The sequence below is a fragment of the Talpa europaea genome (genome assembly GCF_964194135.1).
Source record: "Talpa europaea genome assembly, chromosome: 9".
NCBI classification, from domain to species: Eukaryota; Metazoa; Chordata; class Mammalia; order Eulipotyphla; family Talpidae; genus Talpa; species Talpa europaea.
The window spans coordinates 95424136-95444033 of record NC_140076.1 but is presented as its reverse complement, the minus strand read 5'-3'; the positions used below and the strand labels follow the sequence as shown (position 1 = coordinate 95444033).

The following is a 19898-nucleotide window of genomic DNA, read 5'->3' as shown; positions in this document are numbered from 1 at the left end:
CAAAAACAGGTAAACACAGACATAACAGTCAGCCAATTATTTCTTTCAATTATTTTTTTTTTGCCCTGGAAAGGATAAAGCATGTTTCACTTTAAAATTTCCAAAATAAATTTAACAGACAAAATGGTGACTAGAATATTAGCACGGTATTGTAGAAAGAGTCAGTATTTCCTAAGAGAATCTACCTGTTTTATTTGTTAAAGCTAATCCTTTTCAGTAAAACTAAGCTCCAATATGATAGAAGCCATGTTTCTTTTATATACTGTCTTAAGTACAGCACCCAGCAGTTAAGTCCGATAGGAAGGATCTCAATAAATATCTACAGAATGAATGAATGATCTCATGCAAGTTTCTCCATCTTTCTTAGTAATGTAAATGAGTATAATAAAATTTATTATGTCTTAAAAACCCTGGATAGAATGCAACGTATCTAGCAGAGCTTTTTTCCCTCTTTCATCAAATATTTAATTTGGCACATGTTAGGTGATCTGCAATAATAAAGAATCTATAGATAATAGCTACTATTTTTTTTTAAATCATTACCCCATTTCTCTTTTTAAATTTTTATGTAAAAGAACTGGGGTGCAGGGCCTCCCCTGGTGGTGCAGCAGTTGAGCCCTGGGCTGCGAAGCTGCCCGCAGCCTCTGCAATGCCGGTTTGATCCCAGGCCAACCCGGCAAGGGTCCCACATGGCACAACAGACTTCTCCTGCCATGCCCGCTGCTCCCCTCAGCAGTATATTTCGTCAGTCTGCCTGTTCTGTTCCCCGCTCTGGCGAATTCTCTCACCCTCCCGTGCTTCGGACTGTATCCAGTGCTTGTATAAACAAACAAATAAATCTTAAACAAAACAAAAACAAAAACAAGAAGTGGGGTGTAGGCCAGAGGGGAGGGGGTGAAAGGATACACAAGAGACAGAATAGGGAGCAGAACAGGTGGAATGAAGGATTGAATTCAGGTCACAGAAGTGATAGTAGTAAGACTTAACCCCCAGGCCACCAGGGAGGCCTCCACTACTCCTTCTTTATTATCTCATATTCATATAAATTATAATAATGTTTGTACGGGGCCTCCCCGGTGGCGCAGTAATTGAGTGCTGGGCTGCGAAGCTGCCCACAGCCTCTGCAGCGCCGGTTTGATCCCCGGCCGCCAGCGAGGGTCCCACATGGCGCACAGACCTCTCCTGCCACCCGCTGCTCCCCTCAGCAGTGTATTTCGTCAGTCTGCCTGTTCTGCTCCCCACTCTGGCTCTGGTGAATGCTCTCACCCTCCCGTGCTTCTGACTGTACCCAGTGCTTGTATAAATAAATAAATCTTTAAAAAAAAAAATAAATAGTAGCTGATGGTGTCCAATATTAAATTTCAGATGCTTTTTCAAACTGGTCATTATGACTATAAATACAACAGCTATAGGGCTTATCTGGAAAAGACTATCTAAAATTATACTTCCCAGTTTAATGGTAATTACAATAATTGGTAGAAAATCTCAACTCTTCTATTCAACTAAAAAAGTGCCTTACAATTTCAAAGAAGCCGCCAGATTATTAAAGACAGGTGTATTAAAGAAGCCAGGTGTATTAAAGACCTAATTTAATATAGTATAACCTAGTTGATGTATTATTTTCTAACCGGCCCATTGTTTTAATTCTTAAGAATGTTTAGGTATATTTTTCATGCTTTTAAATAGTCATTCCGTCTTGAAAAAAATCAAAGTAAAATCTCAGCAGTTACTTAGAGTTGTTCTCCTTAAATAGGTTGCTGCAAACATTTGCTTTTATATATAAAGTGGCCAAACAGAGGCAAACTGGCCAGATCTAAACATCAGACAGAGAGGCCTTCCTGGTGGCACAGGGGTTAAGACACCACTGCAGCATGAGTTCTATCTCCAGCCAGGTAGCTACCCACATGGCGCAGCAGACCTTTCCTGACTCGCCCAATGCTCCCCTCAGCAGTGTAGTTCAGTCAGTCCGCCTGTTCTGTTCTGCACTTTGTCTCTGGTGAATCCTCACCCCCCACATCTCTGGCCTGTACCCCAGTTCTTATATGCATAAATAAATCTTAAAAAAAAAAACAAAAAACAAAAAAACACATCAGACTGACTCAGACACAGGAAAAAAAATTTCTCTGGGTACAAAAGTTGATTGAGGAAATGATTTCAGAAACCAGTATGATTTGTTAGCAAAAAGGGCAGGACTCAAATGAAAATAATTTAAAATGCATTAATTACCTTTGCAAATAATTCCTGTTGCTGTCTCAGCAACTCTTCTTCTGGAATGCCAAGATTTTCCAAACGAGAACTGGCCTTTCTTCTTTTTAATGCTACTGTCTTGCATTCTTGTAAGACTTCTTTTACTTCACTGATATAAGAGCCAAAGCCCAAACTTTCTAGTGCTAGGGGAAGGAAATGAAAACATGAAGGAGTCATAAAACATAGCTTTTCCCTCACCTACTTTCTTTATTTTGAGGCCAAGGTTGTTATTTTGTAACAATTTAATCTATTTTATAGGTGACAGAAATTATCTGGATGGTTAAGAAAAAATATTTATCGACTTGCTTAATATTACGTAACATATTAGTTAAAACTTAAGTAAGCTCTGAAGGCCCAGGACTTCACTTTTCCCTTTCTTTCTAACTTTTAAAAAACTAAAGCCTTTCCTGTAAGAAAAAAAATCCAATGTAACAACATGTGGTTTTAGTAAGAAAACATTTTTTCCTATAACCCTCGCAATAAATTAAACATCAATCACTTTCTCAAATATAAAAAAGCAAAATACTTGGAATATATTTGTTAACATATTTTCTGCCATTTGGTTTAGAAAAAGTGGGTGGTAATACATATCCTAAATTTTAATTGGACGGGATAAAAGAAAAAATAAATTCTTTTATCCAATATACTAACAGGAAACTATTTTAGCACAGATAAAAAGCACTGATGGAAATAACTTATGTAATTCAGCATTTACATTCAGCCAACAAGTTTCTCTTAATAAAACTTAACAGGAAGCACCATAAAAACATTTCATGTGATTTGGTAGAAAAAATGGGTTAAAGGAACACTATTAAAGATAGAAAAAAGCATTAGCGAAAAATTCTAACCCTTTATTTTTTCATTTAGAAAGAACATTTTACAACAAGATAATGCATGCACTCTCTAAATATCTTCTGTAATCCAGAAAGACAAGGCATAAAATATTTTTAGTTCACAGCATTTAAAGTCATCTCTTATAGTTTTCTATATAATAGCTACTACCCCAAGGCATATTTTCTGACCCAATGATGAAATACAGGCGGTTAAAAAAAAAAACACCACCACCACCACAACAAATGAACTTAGTTCATCAGTTCTTGAAGTCTTTGAACAATTATGATGAATCAAGCTGCCCTCAGTAAAGATGCCTTGAATCTTTACTTTAGGGATTTGATCCTCAGGGAGGACATCAAATATACCTTTGCAAATCTACATTTCCATGTAGGCTGTGGTTTTTTTAGAGACAGTTTGAAAGATTTAGAACTTTACTTTGAATGTTAGCTGCTTTGATCAATCTTCTTGAGAAATAATCTGATTCCAAAAAACAGAGTACTATTAAATTTTAACTAAGTTAACTTATTGTTCCTACCTCTCCATGGTACATCCAAAAATCTCACTAAGGCATTATTCTGAGTTTTGTATATCAAATTAAAACCACCACATAATTCTAAACATCAAGGAGCTTGGGGCATAATGGAAAATTAAGTGAAAATTGGGCAGCTTGCATTTGTTTTCATTTGAATTGACAGACCACTTTTAAAGTGCCAATGCTGTAAGTCGAATTTAAGACAAACTTTTTTGTTGTTGTTAAAGGCACGAGCACAGTAGTATATTTTCAATAATACTGGCTGGAGACCATACCAAATAAATCCAAGTGAATGATTTATGGTTTCCCACCACTTTCTAAAGAAAATCTGATTTCCTCAGTCCTACACCAAGCTTCTCCAGGATCTAACCCCACATTGCCATTCCAGGTTTACTTCTCCCATTAAATACCCTTATAGTTCTGCTAAATTTGACTACTCAGTGTTTCCAAACAGGCCCCAGTTTCCCACATTCATGTTGAAGGTTATTCATTCAAGGTGCAGATCAAACTCCATCTTCAAATGAAGTCTGCTTGATCCTCCTAGACAGAAATAATCTCCCCCTTTGAAATCAGATACATGTAAAATTTCAAATGTGGTTGTCACTGTATTTGTATAACCTTGGATACATTGCTTAATATCTCTAAGCTTCAGCTTTCCATCTCTAAAGTGAGAATAGCACCTATTTCATTTCTTCCTACGACTAAGTAGTGTAGTGGTTAAGCATACAGGTCCCGAGGCTGACAGGGTTGACCCCCAACACTGCCTCTTATTAGCTGTGTGACACTAGGTAAGTTTCTTCATCTCTGTGCCTCTAAAACATCAGATCCAGTTTCTGTGAAAAAGAAATGAATTAATGAGATTAGAATAGAGGTTATCCCATAGAAGGAACAAAACTAAGTATTCATGGATTACATTTTTATTAGTTTAAGGACTGTTCTTAACAATTTTTGTTAACAATCTAAGGCACACTGGGCCTCCCTGGTGGCGCAGACAGTTGAACGCAGCACTGTGAAGCTGTCCGCAGCCTCTGCAGTGCCGGTTCCATCCCCGCTGGCCACGGAGCTACCCACATGGCGTGGCAGACCTCTCTCCTGTCTCGCCCACTGCTCCCCTCAGCAGTGTCTTCAGTCAGTCTGCCTGTTCTGTTCCCTGCTCTATCTCTGGTGAATCCTCTCACCCTCGTGCACATCTGGCCTGTACCCCAGTTCTTGTACAAATAAATAAATCTTTAAAAAAAAAAACAACCAATTTAAGGCACAGTATCTAGCATGAAGGGTCATTCAGTCAATTTAAGAGTATTGTTTATCTTAATTTTTTTCTCTTCATGTAAGAATGCACCCTAATATACAGGACCTAAATAAACATACACAATTCAAGTTGAACAAATATATTTGTAATATAAAATGTTAAACTGGGGCCTCCCTGGAGGCGCAAGGGGTTAAGCACCTCACTATGAAGCAAATCCGCAGCCTCTACAGCACGAGTTCAGTCCCCGGCCAGCCAGGGAGCAACCCACATGGAGAAGCACACCTCTCCTGTCTCACTCGCTGCTCCCCTCAGCACTGTATTTTAGTTAGTCTGCCTGTTCTGTTTCCCGCTCTGTCTTTGGTGAGTCCCCTCACCCCCCCACCCCCACATCTGTGGCCTGTACTCCTACTCTTGTGTGCATAAATAAATCTTTAAAAAAAAAAAGCACTGATTTTAATCCAAATTTTAGACACATTTTGGATAAGGGATATCAACATAGTATCTTGCAAACAGATATTTTACATAATTTTCTTCCATGTAGTAGTAGCCATTCCCATTTTTACACAAAGGGATCTTCAAAGATAAGGAAAATGACTCCTAACTAAAAAGGGCAACCATTTACAGTGTTCAGTGCACAATGGTACCATACCATAAAACATATTTGTATGCTAATTATGACACTTGTCCCTGGCAAATGGTAGTAGAGATTTTTTTTAAAAAGGATTAGCTTTTTGTAATGTATACAAAGAAACTTTATGGACTATTGATGGCCCTGTTTCTAAACATCTCAGAGTAAAAGCCCAAAAAAAAAGAAAGAAAAGAAAAATAAATAGAAAAAGAAACAGAAGAAACAGAAAAAGAAAAAGAAAATTCTGGGTAAAGAAACACATGTGTCACTTGTTCCTTAGAGGTCTGCCTGCTACCCTCTTTGCAATCTATCTTAAAACTATACACAGAGAAGTTCAAGTTATAGCAGGGGAAAAAATGCTTAGTACACATTTTTCAATTTGAAAGACAGATGTTAACAAGTCATTTTTAAAGAAAAAAGGTAAAAACCCTACCCAGCCACAAAAATCTTAATACAGGCTTATCTTATTTTACACAAGTGATCTATTCCTCTAGTATTTTGTTACAACATTCATTTGTGTAAATTACTTTTTTTTTTGAGATTTATTTATTTATACAAACACTGGTACAATCAGAAGCACGGGAGGGTGAGAGAATTCACCAGAGCCAGAGTGGGGAACAGAACAGGCAGACTGACGAAATACACTGCTGAGGGGCGCAGCGGGCATGGCAGGAGAGGTCTATCACGCCATGTGGGACCCTCACCGGTGGCCCGGGATCAAACCCGCACTACAGAGGCTGCTGGCAGCATCATAGCCCAGAGCTCAACCGATGCACCACCAGGGGAGACCCGTAAATTACTTTTCTTTTTTTTTTTTTTTTTTTTAAAGATTTATTTATTTATTTATACAAGCACTGGGCACAGTCAGAAGCGTGGGAGGGTGAGAGAATTCACCAGAGCCAGAGCTGGGAGCAGAGCAGGCAGAAGGACCGAAGTACACTGCTGAGGGGAGCAGCGGGCGGCAGGAGAGGTCTGCGCGCCATGTGGGACCCTCCTCCAGTGGCCGGGGAGCAGCTGGGGATCGAACCGGCGCTGCAGAGGCTGCGGGCAGCTTCGCAACCCAGCGCTCAACCGCTACGCCACCGGGGAGGCCCCGTAAATTACTTTTCAAATGCATGCTTTTCATCAAAAACTAGAGAAAAGACCATTCTCTAATTTCTCAATTTTCTATGTAAGGAAAAGGGTGGTGCTGTAGTTTACTTAAAATATACATTAAATATGTTAAAATATATTAAGAGGATTTAGCGCCTTCTTGGCTCATTAGCCTGGCAAAGGTTTCTGAAGACCCGTAAGAACCATCTTCCCATGGCATCATGGCTCCTGGGAATATGGGACAAAGAGAGACTAAGAGCAGAGCAGAAAATCAAATATCATTTACTCTGTATTCTTAGCAGGACCTAGCACAGGGCCAACTATATAGCAGTATTATTAAGTGGGCAGAAGGAAAACAAAAACAACAGATACATAAATTTTAAGGAAAATAACAGTTTTGATAAAAGCACAAAATTATGTACTAGATTTTGCAAGGGAAATTACATGTGTTCTTTTGGGGGGAAATATCAGTATAGATGATTTTTTTTTTAAAGAGTTTAGCAGTTTTTGTTTTTTAAGATTTATTTATTTATTTATACCAGCACTGGGTATAGTCAGAAGCGCGGGAGGGTGAGAGAATTCACCAGAGCCAGGCCGGGGAACAGAACAGACAGACGGAAGGACGAAATACACTGCTGAGCGGAGCAGCGGGTGGCAGGAGAGGTCTGCGCGCCCTGTGGGATCCTCGCCAGTGGCCGGGGATCGAACAGGCGCTGCAGAGCCTGCAGGCAGCTTCGCAGCCCAGCGCTCAACCGCTGCGCCACCAGGGGAGGCCCTGTATAGATGATTATTTAGAAAATATACCATTCTCATTTTTATTATTACAACTTCTCAACAATCACTCAGATACTTTGATTTCAAAACTATTTCACATCCACTTTGCAAAACAGACTGTGGTTTAAGTTTTAGAGTAGAGCTGCTCAAAGTATGGTTCATGGACTTGTGCAAGAACAACTTGTAAAGTCCATAATAAAGATGTAAATTTCAGTAAACATTTAAGAAACTCCATAGCAAAAATGTAACAATATGAGATGATGGCTGTGTTAACTAAACTTATGGTGGTTATCATTTTGCAATATATACATACATCAAATAATCATGCTGTCTACCTCAAACTTAAACAATGTTATATGCCATTTATCTTAACAAAACTGGAGGAGGGGAAAAGAACCTTCATAGCAATTTGACAGAGTAATTTTAGGTCTACTGAATCTAATAACAAAAAATTGAACTTTGTCCCCTCCCCCCGCCACCGTTTTTCTAGTAGTCCATTTTTATTGCATTTTATAAAAGTACCAGAGAGAGAGTAACCAAAAAATTTTAAAAGTTCTTCAATGCAGACAGACTGGAGCAACTCAATTTGTTAAAGAAGGGAGGCTTCAGAGACCTTTTCAAACTTTCACTACTTTCAGTAACTATTCTCATAAATGTGGAAAAAAAAAGACAGCAAGAGATTAAAAGTGCACAAAGAAAATACTATCACTTAAAATATTTTTATTTACACTTGGATTTATAAATGGCAGTATGATATAAGGTTAAACAGAACAGACTTTCAGTTTTGTATTTTAATCTACATTACTACAAATATTGAAAATTATAATTTATTGTAGCATATTTCATGTAAGGCTCTCAACTCTGACTGATTCTCAGTAACTGCAAATTATACCTGAAACCACTGGCATCATTTATACTTAAATGGGGTAACCGTACTGATGTGCCTTAGGCCAAAGACTTTCCAGTGTAGAACTTGAAGCTCTTGACTCAAAGTCAATCCTTTCCACAATTCAGCAGAACATGTTAGAACTCATTTAAGAATATGTGTTCACAGAAGCTTATAACTCCGTCTATTTCTGTATTTGTGATCTTCAATACCAAGTCTACTTTAATAAACTTAAAATAAGCAAAACATTTAGAAATCACTTTTTAATTTAACTAAGTTTTTCACATATTTACTGGCCAATAAAATCATTTCAATTTCAACTTGCATTTTACAGAACTGCTTCAAATACTTAATTTGCTCTGACAAGGTAAAGCAAAGTGGCAAACTGAACTAGAGAAATGTCCTGAAGCAAAGCGTAGTTCATTAAATTTATTATTTAAAAAAATCCCAAGTTCAAAGTAAAAGAATTCTATCACTTTAAAAAGTACATTATTATTTACCTGGATATATCTTTTGTTCCTATTTAATCAGTGCTAACAGAAAAGTATAAAAAATATCTTATCCACATGGTTTACCAGCTTTAGTCTGTAATTTATGCATACAATCTATTCTCCCAACTGGGGAGAATTTGGGGCAAAAATATATGTCCTTATACACTTCACAGCAATAATAAAAGGGAAAAAAGGTAAATTTATAAATTTATAACAGGTCAAAATGTGATTTTTTAAATTAATAAATCATCCTCTGTACACAAAGGAAAATGTTCTTTCATTGGAACTTTCTGACGCATATGCTGATCTGAATTCAGCATATTCCAAAGTTGAACTATTTAGTATACCATTTGCTACAGCTGCACTTTTATTCCATCATGTCAATCAGAAATCTAAATATATCCTAGAAAAGAATAAACTCTACCCAAGAAGACAGATTGTAATGTATTATTAGATTTTTGGAACCATCCCCACTTCTGTGGTGTCAACAAATGTTTAGGCAGATCCTTTTGAAATCTTTTGCAATTTTCATTAGAAAGGCAATGTTGATAAAAGATTCTTTTTCTTTTATAGGAGTTGTAAAAGGAAATTACAGCTATCTGTGTTGGATAATCTTGTGAAAGACTTACGACAACAATCACACACAGAAAGCAAAAAATAAAAACACCAGAGAAAAAATAGACAACTTGGCTTTCATTTTACTTGCCAGAGTGTTCAACACACCAAATGAGAAGGGAAAAAAATACCAGTTTTATAATCAAATATGTGTTTTACTAGGGACTTTTTTCTCCTTGTGTGTTGAAATGGAATTAGCAGAGCAGATTTTAAATCTACCTTTACCTTACACCATTAAAGATCAAAAATGAATCATTTGATCCTTTTGTCAATATTGACAGTAACATATTGGAGATGGTGAATCTAAGCAGATGTCCTCTCCACCTCAAAATAACAGGAAAGGCACCTTTTAAAAGGCTAAATCATTAAAATAAAATGGCAGACCACCACCTGCCTACCAAAGTGATTAAAATTAACCATTTTATTAACTTCAAAAGCAATCAAGAAATGGTTAGAATTTTGATTATAAAGGCAAGTTCTCACCTCAAACGGAATACAACTTTTCTTAAGAATATATGTGAAAGTCACAGAAAGTGCTTTCCAAAATATTATTAATGTTTCTCCACCCTGGAGACAAACCATGAGAATATGGTTCCATAAATGCCTGTTACTGGACTAAATCCTTTCTAACACAAGAAACTACTGAAACTTTCAGAGGCCCTGTTCAGTAAAAGTTAGAGTGTATACACACCTAAATGGGAACCGCAGCAGGGAAGGTCCAGGAAATATTCCGGGGGTGGGGTGGGGGGGAAGGGAAACCAATAAAACAAACTTACAATCTTTCGGTCCAAGCTTTAAAATTTTCTCTCCATTGAACAAAGCAGGCCACATAAAAGAAAAATAAAGCAAGGAGGGAAGAAATGGGATGGAGAGAAAGGAGGAGAAAGGAAGGGGGAGGGAGGGAAGGATCGATTAAAGAACTTGCACCCTGCTCCCACAGACAAGAACTGGAGGCTTAGGGAACTTGATGAACGCGAGGGTCCCCAAACTATTTTTCAGGACGTCTACTTTATTCCAGTGACACTTACAGATGTACATTTCATCAGTAAGTTTCACAACGCTGAACACATTCCGGGCACGCGTTTCTTCACTCCTGTGTTAGAAAGCTCAGCTTTTCCTCTGCCTTAGTGACAAGACGGGGCGGGGAAGGCGGGCTGCCTCCACTCCCGCTTTGGGCACCTGTCTACACCTCAACTTTCCACGGGAGAACGGCCGGGCTCCTCTCCGTTGCCACGACCTCGGCTACACCGCCGGCAGGCGATCCCCCCGCGGCCACGCCTAGGTTCCACTTCAGACCGGAGAAATCCCCGCAGGCTCGGCTCGCCGGGTGTAAGCTGAGCCCTCCACTACGACTCGCTCTTCGGAAGCTGTTACCTGACCCGGGCGCTCCCGGTCCTCCGCGGCGCCGGCTGAATGAAGCGCCCCACGAGACTCCGCACGTGGGCGTATCCGGGCGGCGGCGGCTCCCACGCCCTCGCGGCGTCTCGCGTCCCGGGACCCGGCAGGGGCCGCGCAGGCTCGGACGCGAGCGGCTCGCGCGGCCCCGGGCCGAAGCCCGCGCCCGCCGCCGGCTTACCTTGGATGACGTGCTCCGGCGAGATGGTCTTCTTCTCCGATTTGTTGCAAATCTCATTGGCTTCGGACGATATCAGGTGGATGAATTCCGTGCAGCAGTTCACCACCAGCTCGCGCGCGTCGTTGGCCACCCGCACGTTCGGGAGCGTCTCTTTGATCATCTTATTGATGGCCGCTCTGGGGATCGTGAGGTCGTCGTCGTTGCCCGACGAGGACGCCATCGCCGCTCCCCCGCGCGCCCCCGCTGCTAGGAGCGCCCCAGCTCGCTGCACCCCCCACCCGGGCTTCCCTCAGGGCCGCCTTCGGGGACGGTCCCGCGGCGGGGTGTGAGGGGGAGGCGCCGCCTCGCGAGGGCGGGGGCGCCCGCGTGTGTGGTTTGGGGGAGGCCGAGGGAGCCCAGGGGCTGGGGACTCCGGGCTCGCCCCGCTCGGGTGCGGGGGACAGACGGGAAGGGGCTGTGGGAATCCGACCACCGGGGAGCCGCCTTCGAGTCTCCTCAGAGGGGCGGGCGCGGCCGTCTGGCCGGGTCCCAGCGGCGCCGGGGCGCAGGAGGGTGCGGGGACGCCGGCCTCGCGGCGGCACCGCGGGCGCCCAGCGGGCGCGGCTCTACAGGGCCGGGGCCCCCCCAGGCGCCGCCGCCAGCAGACTTTGCCGCCGCCTCCGCCAAACCATCCTGCAGACACCCGCGCCGCCGCCTCACAACATGTCGGACGCGACCGCTGCAGCTCCCGGAGCCCGGGCGGCCGCCTGGGAACGAGTCAGGGCAGAGCCAGGCACAAGGGCAGCGGCAGCGGCGGCCGCCGTGGCCGTTTGGCCCGAACGCGGAAGGTGGAAGCCGACGCCGAGGTAACGGTGGTCCCTCCAGAGGCCGGGGACGAAGGTTTGCTGTAAGCCTCTCCCGACACCCTTTGCGCGGCCGGAAGCCTCGCCCCCGCTCCCCCCGCCCTCCCAGACCGACGTCCGGAAGTGGCCGTTGCCCTGCCCCCACCCGCGCCGCCGGGCACGCCCAGCCGCGCCGCCGGCAGCTCGCGCCGCCAACAGCTTCCGCCGCCCGCCTCCCCGACGCGCGCCCCGGGCCGGGCCAGGTGCGCCGCGCGGTTCCGAGAGCCCGGAGCGCGCGCTCGCCCCCGACTCGGATGGGCTGCGTGGGCGGACGGGCCGGGCTGCGTGGCTTCTGCGGGCGCCCAGCCGACCGGGAGTTCGAAACCTGCCCCAGCCATGGTCGGAGACAAAGGAGATCAGGATTTCGTTAAAATAACTTTCCTGCTCCCTAAAGACCCGGGCTGGGATAAAGAAAGAAGAACGAGGCTCGGACTTGGGGTTCGGGGGTGGGATTGGGGAAACCCACTGGAGAGAGGCTGTGTGCGCGTGCGCGTGTGCGCGCGCGCCCCTGAAGAGCTTTTGATACCTAATAAATGTTACTCAGATCAAAGCGCTCTGTGGTCTCCTATTTTATGGGGAAGGAAACATTCGGGGAAGTGACTGGCCGTCTCCGTCACAACTAATGGCTACGCCAGAAACGAGAAATAAGACCCAACCTAGCGAACTTTCAAAGAGCACCCAGTGAGCCACGTTAAGAGCTTCCAACTTGGTCATTGTTCATGGCGTTTTGCTTTTGGAGAGGGAAAAAAGTAAAGTTATAAGCAATTGATTTTTCCTTCTCTCCAGGGTAATTAGTAATAGTACTGCGCGTCAAATTCGTCACCAAAAATGTTATTTTTAAAAAACTTTCGTCTTACGCATTTGGAAGAAGAGTCTATTTTATAAATAGTGAAGTGTTGCAATTTCGCAGTAAACGAGAACATTTAAATCAGCGTGGTTGCAATTTAATCAGATACATTGTTACTGATACACACGCCAGCAACTGGTGTATTTGAAATGGTTTTCTTAAAAAACGTTTTATTTTTATCTAGAACTCCAGCGGTGGCACCTCAAGGAGGTCCTAGTTAATTACACTTGTTTTCATTGAGCATTTTCATTGAGCATTTTCTTCTGTACACTTGCCATTTCTATGATTTATAAGGTGTAGTCGTTTTGTGAGTGCTACTAAATTTAGTCAAAAATTTCTTTGATAAAACTATTTAAAATTTTTCTTCAAAATAGGAATGTAAAACTGTTGACTTAGATGTTAGCTCTTTATGTGGTGGTGTAACAGGGTGGTCCCCAGGAAAGGGGGAGGTTCCAGGTTCCCTGCCCCACCCAAATGGAGGGTGGAGCTAAGCAGGGGAGAGAAGAAGCTGCAGAAGAGACTGAGGAAAGAAGCAGGATGGAGCCAGGAGGAGACCTGGTGGAGGCGCATGGAGCCTAGAGACACGTGAAGAAACTGCGCTTGCCTTTTGGTCGTGGACTGGGTGACACAGATGTGGGTGAGACCCATGGGGAGGTGACAGTGGCAGCTTTTATCTTGATTTTGATTTTGCTCTTTTCCTTCCGGGCTTGTCTGGTTGTTTCTGACCCTTTTCTATGGGTCCCCACTGGATGATGCTTTAGACTTGTGGCAGGCTTTGGGGCCTTCCTCTGGGCCAATCCCATTTGGATGGAGTTTTACCCACTAGGAGATGGGTAACTTTGGGTGCTTGATTTAGAAACTAGATTCTTTGCCTTTCCTGTATTGTTTCTTAATTGTATTAAAGTTCCTTCCCATTAAAGTCTCGTATGTTTTGTGTTGATGCTGTGGACGGTAGAACCCATTTAGAATAAGCAGGTTTGCCGGGTTTGGGCTGCCCCTCTCCCTGCCCTGTATCAGTGTTACTTTGTAAGTCAATTTACTGTTGGATTAAAGAATTATATTGTCTAAATTTATCTTGACCTTGTCAAGTATATTAGTCTGACAAAGCTAGCTAGCAAAAAATGTTCCCAGAGATATCATTGACCCAAATGTTACCATTTCTGAAAAAAAATGTAAAATAGTAATTGTTCTTCTTCACAAAACATTTATGCTATGTAGACTTACAAGCTTATGATCCATACATCAATGGAACACACTTGTTATTCCAGTAATGGTTTATTATGACAAGTTTCTGTAGTAACATAAGCATGGAATGTTTATGCTAGGAGATCTAGGTTCCAGCCCAGATTTCTGACTTTAGTTAACTCTGATAGGTATGTTCTTCAGTTAAAATGCAAGTAGAATTTAACTCAGCATTCAGTCAAATGAGATTATATGTAAAGGCACTGAACATTATGAAGTTTTATATGGATGTTAGTGTTAACATTTTTGTCAGGTCTAGTCAGTTGTCAATAGCAATCTATACATGATAGGCTGAAAATTTATTAACAGTAATGTGAGATCATGAAATATGCTAATTTGGACCCCATCTATCTCTATGCTAAACAGGCTCTTGAAATTAAGGATAACATCTCTTTCCTATAAGAGTTTTATGAGAACTCAAGGAGACCAGTTAAAATGTAAAGAAAAAAAAGGTTTTAGTATATATGAAATAACTTTTCATGTTATCCCAAAATTAACAATATTTTAAAAATACAGCGGTTTTTAAGATGAGTTAGGCTAAGCCTATAGTAATATTAAAACATGTTAATTTGTATATGTTCAGGTTTTCATTACTGACAATATAACTTTTGTAATTTGAAGTAATACTCTCCATTATGCTCATTTGTCCCAGGCAAACACACCAATTATTAGTAGGTGATAATAGAAACATAAAAATTAATGACATCTAGCAGATACTTATTTTGTGCTTAACACCATGTTAAATACTTTTACTTATTGTAATGACCCTGACTGATCAAAGGTGGAAGAAATTGAGATAAGAGTGGCTTAAGTTTGCATTTAAAAGGCAACTTATTTATACAGACACTGATAAACAGACATATGAAAGGCAAAGAGATTAAAAACCTGGCTGTGCAGAGATACCCTACCTAAATCAAAATTAACAGGTGGTTCTGATAATATGCCTTTAAAAAGTGACATAATTACAGGCACGGATTTAAGGAAATTTGAGATACTTAGGGACATCCCCATAGTCCTGAAGCCTTCTCTAGGTTTGGGAAGCACCGCAAGGGACTCTTGCTTTGAGGAGTGGCCTTCACTTTTCTATAAATGGGACACTGTCAGGAACTCTCCAGGCTGACTCTATGCTCATTGTGCATGACCAGAGTCCAGAACTTTGCCAAGGGGTTCATTACCTCTCCCCCCCATTTTTTTTTTTTTTTGCTGTCAATTAAATTGTATGCTTAGCTCTCGCGAGAGGCGGGAAAGGGCGCAGGGTTTGAAACATGGCGGACGACGTGGACCAGCAACAAACTACAAACACTGTAGAAGAACCCCTGGATCTCATTAGGCTCAGCTTGGATGAACGAATTTATGTGAAAATGAGAAATGACAGAGAGCTTCGAGGCAGATTACATGCTTATGATCAACATTTAAATATGATATTGGGAGATGTGGAAGAAACTGTAACTACTATAGAAATTGATGAGGAAACATATGAAGAAATCTATAAATCAACAAAACGGAATATCCCGATGCTCTTTGTCCGGGGAGATGGTGTTGTTCTAGTTGCCCCTCCATTGAGAGTTGGCTGAAACAAAGAATTTATCCCATGTGGAAAATAGGAGACTTTGTGCGATTGCTCTTTAGATGTAGAAGATGCTCAGAGACACCTGCGTAAATTTTGATATTAAGAAATGATCAAGGATTCTTCCACTCCTGAAATGTGTTGATTTGCAGATAACTCACAATTTCTTAAGCTAAATGGCATTTTTATTTTTCTCCAACCCTTCCAATAAATGTGGTCAACAAGGCCGAAAACCTTTTCAGGGGTAAAAAATAAATAAATAAATAAATAAATAAATTGTATGCTTATATTATTGTAAAGTGTATTCCCCCAATAAAATTACATTCTGGTTATATTCATTTTGGTGTGAATGGTTAGTGAAACCTTCATGTTCCTTGGAAATTAGCACTTTAGAGATCCCAAATCTAATGTAACATTTACCTAAGTACCTTTAACTATATTACCTCATTTAATCCTCAGAGCAACATTTTAAGATAGGCACTGTTTTAATCTCCACTTTACAGATAAGTAGACCTTGGGAAAGCTAAATTCCCTGAAGTCAATATAGCCAACAGGATAGGCTAATTTATGTTATAAGAACAAATAACCTGGGGCCTCCCTGGTGGTGCAAGGGGTTAAGACACAGCACTATGAATCTATCCACAGCCACTGCAACTAGAGTTCTATCCCCGGGAGGTGACCCACATGTTGCAGCAGAACTCTCTGTCTAGCCTGCTGCTCCCCTCAGCAGCGTATTTCAGTCAATCTGCCTGTTCTGTTCCCCTTGCTGTCTCTGGTGAATCCTCTCACCCCCCACACCTCTGGCCTGTATGCCAGTTCTTGTACGCATAAATAAATAAATAAATCTTTAAAAAAAACAAACAAAAAAACAACCTGCAAATACCAAAAAGGTTATTTCTTACTCAGATTATGGGTTCATCATGAGTCAGCCAGAGGACTTAACACATATAGTTACTCAAGAATCCACTAAGATGTTGAGGAATAATGGAGTCTTGAAATGTAGATTTTGTTTGTTTGTTTGTTTGTTTGTTTGTTTGAATGGGTAGAGAGAAATTAAGAAAGCATTTGTGTTCAAAGTCATGACAAATTTGTGGAGATAAAAATTGTTCTGGGAACAGTGAGGGGGTTGCCTCAATTGAAGTAAAGCTTTTGTGTTATTCAGTGGTGAAAGAGGTGAGAAAGCCAAACACACAGGGCAGCAGACATAACAGAAGTTGAGAGACAGAAAAGGAGGGCAGAGAGGTTAGTCAGTTGTAACAAGGGCAACAGAAGGGTAAGAAGAGAAACTTTAGGGCCTCAACTACTAATGTCTGAAGCCCAGCAAGAGAACTGGATCGCTGGAGTGTTGATATAGTAGGCCTCCATGAAAGTTTCCTGCACTTCTTTCCTTCCTGTGTATCTTCATAATAGCCACCTAAAAATCCTATTTTTGTTCTTCATTCGCAACTTGAAAGAGCTTCAGATATGTGTTTCATTCCCATTCTGCCATTTAACTAATCTTGGGCAGGGCATTTAAACCTTTAATTTATCTATAAAATAAAATACCTGTTTCACAGTGGTGATTTAAAAATCAAATGACATCATGTTTACAAAAATGTATTTAGCTCAGAACTTAATGCCCAATAAATTGGTGATAATTATTTTTTAAAAATATCATCATTATACCTGGAAGGAAATAATGGGAGTGAGAAAAAAAGGTGAATCTAAAAATTATTTCTTTTTTTTTAAAGATTTTACAAAATTTATTTATTCAAGAACTGGGGTATAGGCCAAAGGCGCAGGAGGGTGAGAGAATTCACCAGAGACAGAGCAGGGAGCAGAACAGGCAGATTGAGTGAAATACACTGCTAAGGGGAGCACCAGGCAAGGCAGGAGAGTTCTTACGTGCCATGTGGGTCAGCTCCCTGGCTGGCAGGGAATCAAACCCGCACTGCAGAGGCTGCAGACAGCTTCACAGCACAGCGCTAACCCGCTGCGCCACCAGGGAGGCCTCTAAAAATTATTTCATAGAGTTGAAAGAAGCTTACAGTTTGGCTCCTAGACAGTCAAGGAAACAGATTAGTTAAATATAATTACAAGATTTTAAACATCAGAAAGTGGGATTAGGGATTAAGGTAATGTCAAAAATAGCAAAATTGACAGGGAATAGTTGAGAGATGTTGTTCTTCCTTCCAGCTGTTTGGGTTTGAGACAACAGTAGACATTTAAGGAAGTGATGTTCTATAGGCAGTAGAAAAAGAAGACAAGATGACTTCTGACTCCTGCCTTCATTCAACAACTTAATGTCTACTGTTGTGTGATATGGGAGAAATAAAGATGAATCAAAATCTTTCTTGTTTTAATCTGTTGGGTAAATCAGAATATAAACTAGATTGAAATAAAATACTGTTGCAGGGCCTCCCTGGTGGCACAGGGGTTAAAGTCTCAGCACTATCAAGCTATGGCCAGCCACTGTGGCCTGAGTTCAATCCCCCACCAGGGAGCTAACCCTCCTATTCTCTAGCTTGCTGCTCCCCTCAGCAATGCATTTCAGTCAATTTGCCTGTTCTGCTCACCACTCTGCCTCTGATGAATCCTCTCATCTCTGGCCTACACTCCAGTTCTTGTATGCACAAATAAAAATAAATCTTTGAAAAACAAACAAACAAACAAAATACTGTTGTAGACATAGAAGCTAAGAGTATACCAAGAAGGAGCAACTAACATAGCAACAGGGAGGAAGGAGGCCTTTATGGAGGATTCAACATTTTAACTAAGTCTTGAAGCCTGAGTGGGATTTTGATAGAGAAGGAAAGAGCTGAAGAAGAAACAAAATACATCACATGATCACTTGTAATCAGGGAAATGTAAATCAAAACTACTCTTATACCAGTGAGAATGGCACATATTAAAAAAACTAGCAACAACAAATGTTGGCGAGTTGTGGAGAAAAAGGAACTCTCCTGCACTGCTGGTGGGAGGGCAAACTGGTCCAACCACTATGGAGAGCTGTGTGGAGATTTCTGGACCTACTAAACATAGAGCTTCCATATGATCCAGCAATTCCACTCCTAGGTATTTACCCAAAAGAGACAGAAACATCAATTCCAAAGAGCACCTGCACCCATATGTTTATAGCAGCACTATTTATAACAGCTAAGCTTTGGAAACAACCCAGATGCCCAAAAATAGATGACTGGATCAAGAAGATGTGGTGCATATACACCATGGAATATTACTCAGCATTCAAAAAAGATAAACACATGCAATTTGCAGCAACATGGGTGGAGCTGGAAGGGATCATGCTCAGCAAAATAAGTCAGAAAGAAAAAGAAAAATACCGGATGGTCTCACTCATAGCAGGAATCTAGAAAACTTAAATAAGGGACCAGGAAAAAGAATATAAGAAAGAAAATACCAAAATCAACAAACAACTATGAACCAGAGACACTTATGGGGGGTGGGGGACAGGGAAAGGAAGGCTTGGGGTCAAAATAAGGTGGTTGTAATTGTATGGGGAATATAAAAATAAAATTTAAATAATAAAAAAACAAAATACATCACATGTATTGTAATCATTAAAATAATTATTTATGAAGTATGTATGTACTTTCTAATATTATAGCAAAATACAACATTGTTATTATTAGAACTCTATGAAAATACATATGCATGTGGATAGAGGCTGGATAGAAACATGTAAAAATTAACAGGTGCATTGGAACAGAAAGGTTATTGGTAACTACTTTTGATTCTTCCTTAAAATCTGTTTTTAAGTTAATCTTCTAAAAATGTCCTACACTTACCTGAAAACACCAGCAAGTGGTGAAAAAAGTTATTTCTACTGATATGTAAATACATTTATCCATTCTTCACATTCATAGTGAAACTTTTAAAAGCAGTCCTTGAAATTTAAATCTTTTGTTTATTCACTAGCAACACTCAAGTTGGTGATCCCCACGTGCAGTCTACCCACAGATATTGTACCAGATATGCATTGCCACAAAAATTCTGCTTTACAAGCCATCCCAAAGGTCAGTGGATTAAAACAGTCATTTAATTTTTCTTGGAACCTCTGTATTAGTTGGGCAACTCTTCTGGAATTATTGGGTTTACTCATTTTCTGAGTCAGCTGTGGGTTGGGTAGGTGGCTCTAAGTTAGTCTGAAACTCTCATGTGTGGAGACTAGCGTCTCTGTCCTCAGTTCTAGAAAGACCTTGGCTCTTTTCCATTGTTTTTTTACATTTCATAGCAGGTAAGCCTGAGGATGTTCTTATGATGAAGCAGAAACTGTTTACTAATGTGTCCATTTATTTTATGGGTGTTCTATGTGGCAGACATTGTAATGAGGAACAAGAAAAATAAAGTCAAATGGGAATTTGCCCCTACTTTTAAGGAACTTGCCATCTTGCGGGAGAGACAGGCAAGTAAACCGGAGCCTGTAGTGGAATAAAATTG

General features: G+C 41.0%; 2 protein-coding genes across 2 annotated transcripts in view; one reads left to right on the top strand and one right to left on the bottom strand.

Moving 5' to 3' along the window:
- The window catches only part of DR1 (down-regulator of transcription 1), a gene marked incomplete at both ends in the record, with an annotated part of 15750 nt that extends 4606 nt beyond the window's left edge, over nucleotides 1-11144 (bottom strand). Inside the window, 2 exons of the mRNA XM_084242957.1 lie at nucleotides 2227-2390; nucleotides 10925-11144. Of these exons, the coding sequence (XP_084099083.1) occupies nucleotides 2227-2390; nucleotides 10925-11144 (384 nt within the window). The remainder of the gene's footprint in view (nucleotides 1-2226; nucleotides 2391-10924) is intronic.
- A 4015-nt stretch (nucleotides 11145-15159) lies between these two features.
- LOC311177713 (U6 snRNA-associated Sm-like protein LSm3) lies at nucleotides 15160-15468 on the top strand (the record flags this gene model as incomplete). The annotated part of the gene is made up of 1 exon (XM_084243967.1): nucleotides 15160-15468. One exon carries the CDS (start codon nucleotides 15160-15162, stop codon nucleotides 15466-15468), a length of 309 nt encoding a protein of 102 aa, XP_084100093.1.
- Nucleotides 15469-19898: the final 4430 nt, after the last annotated feature.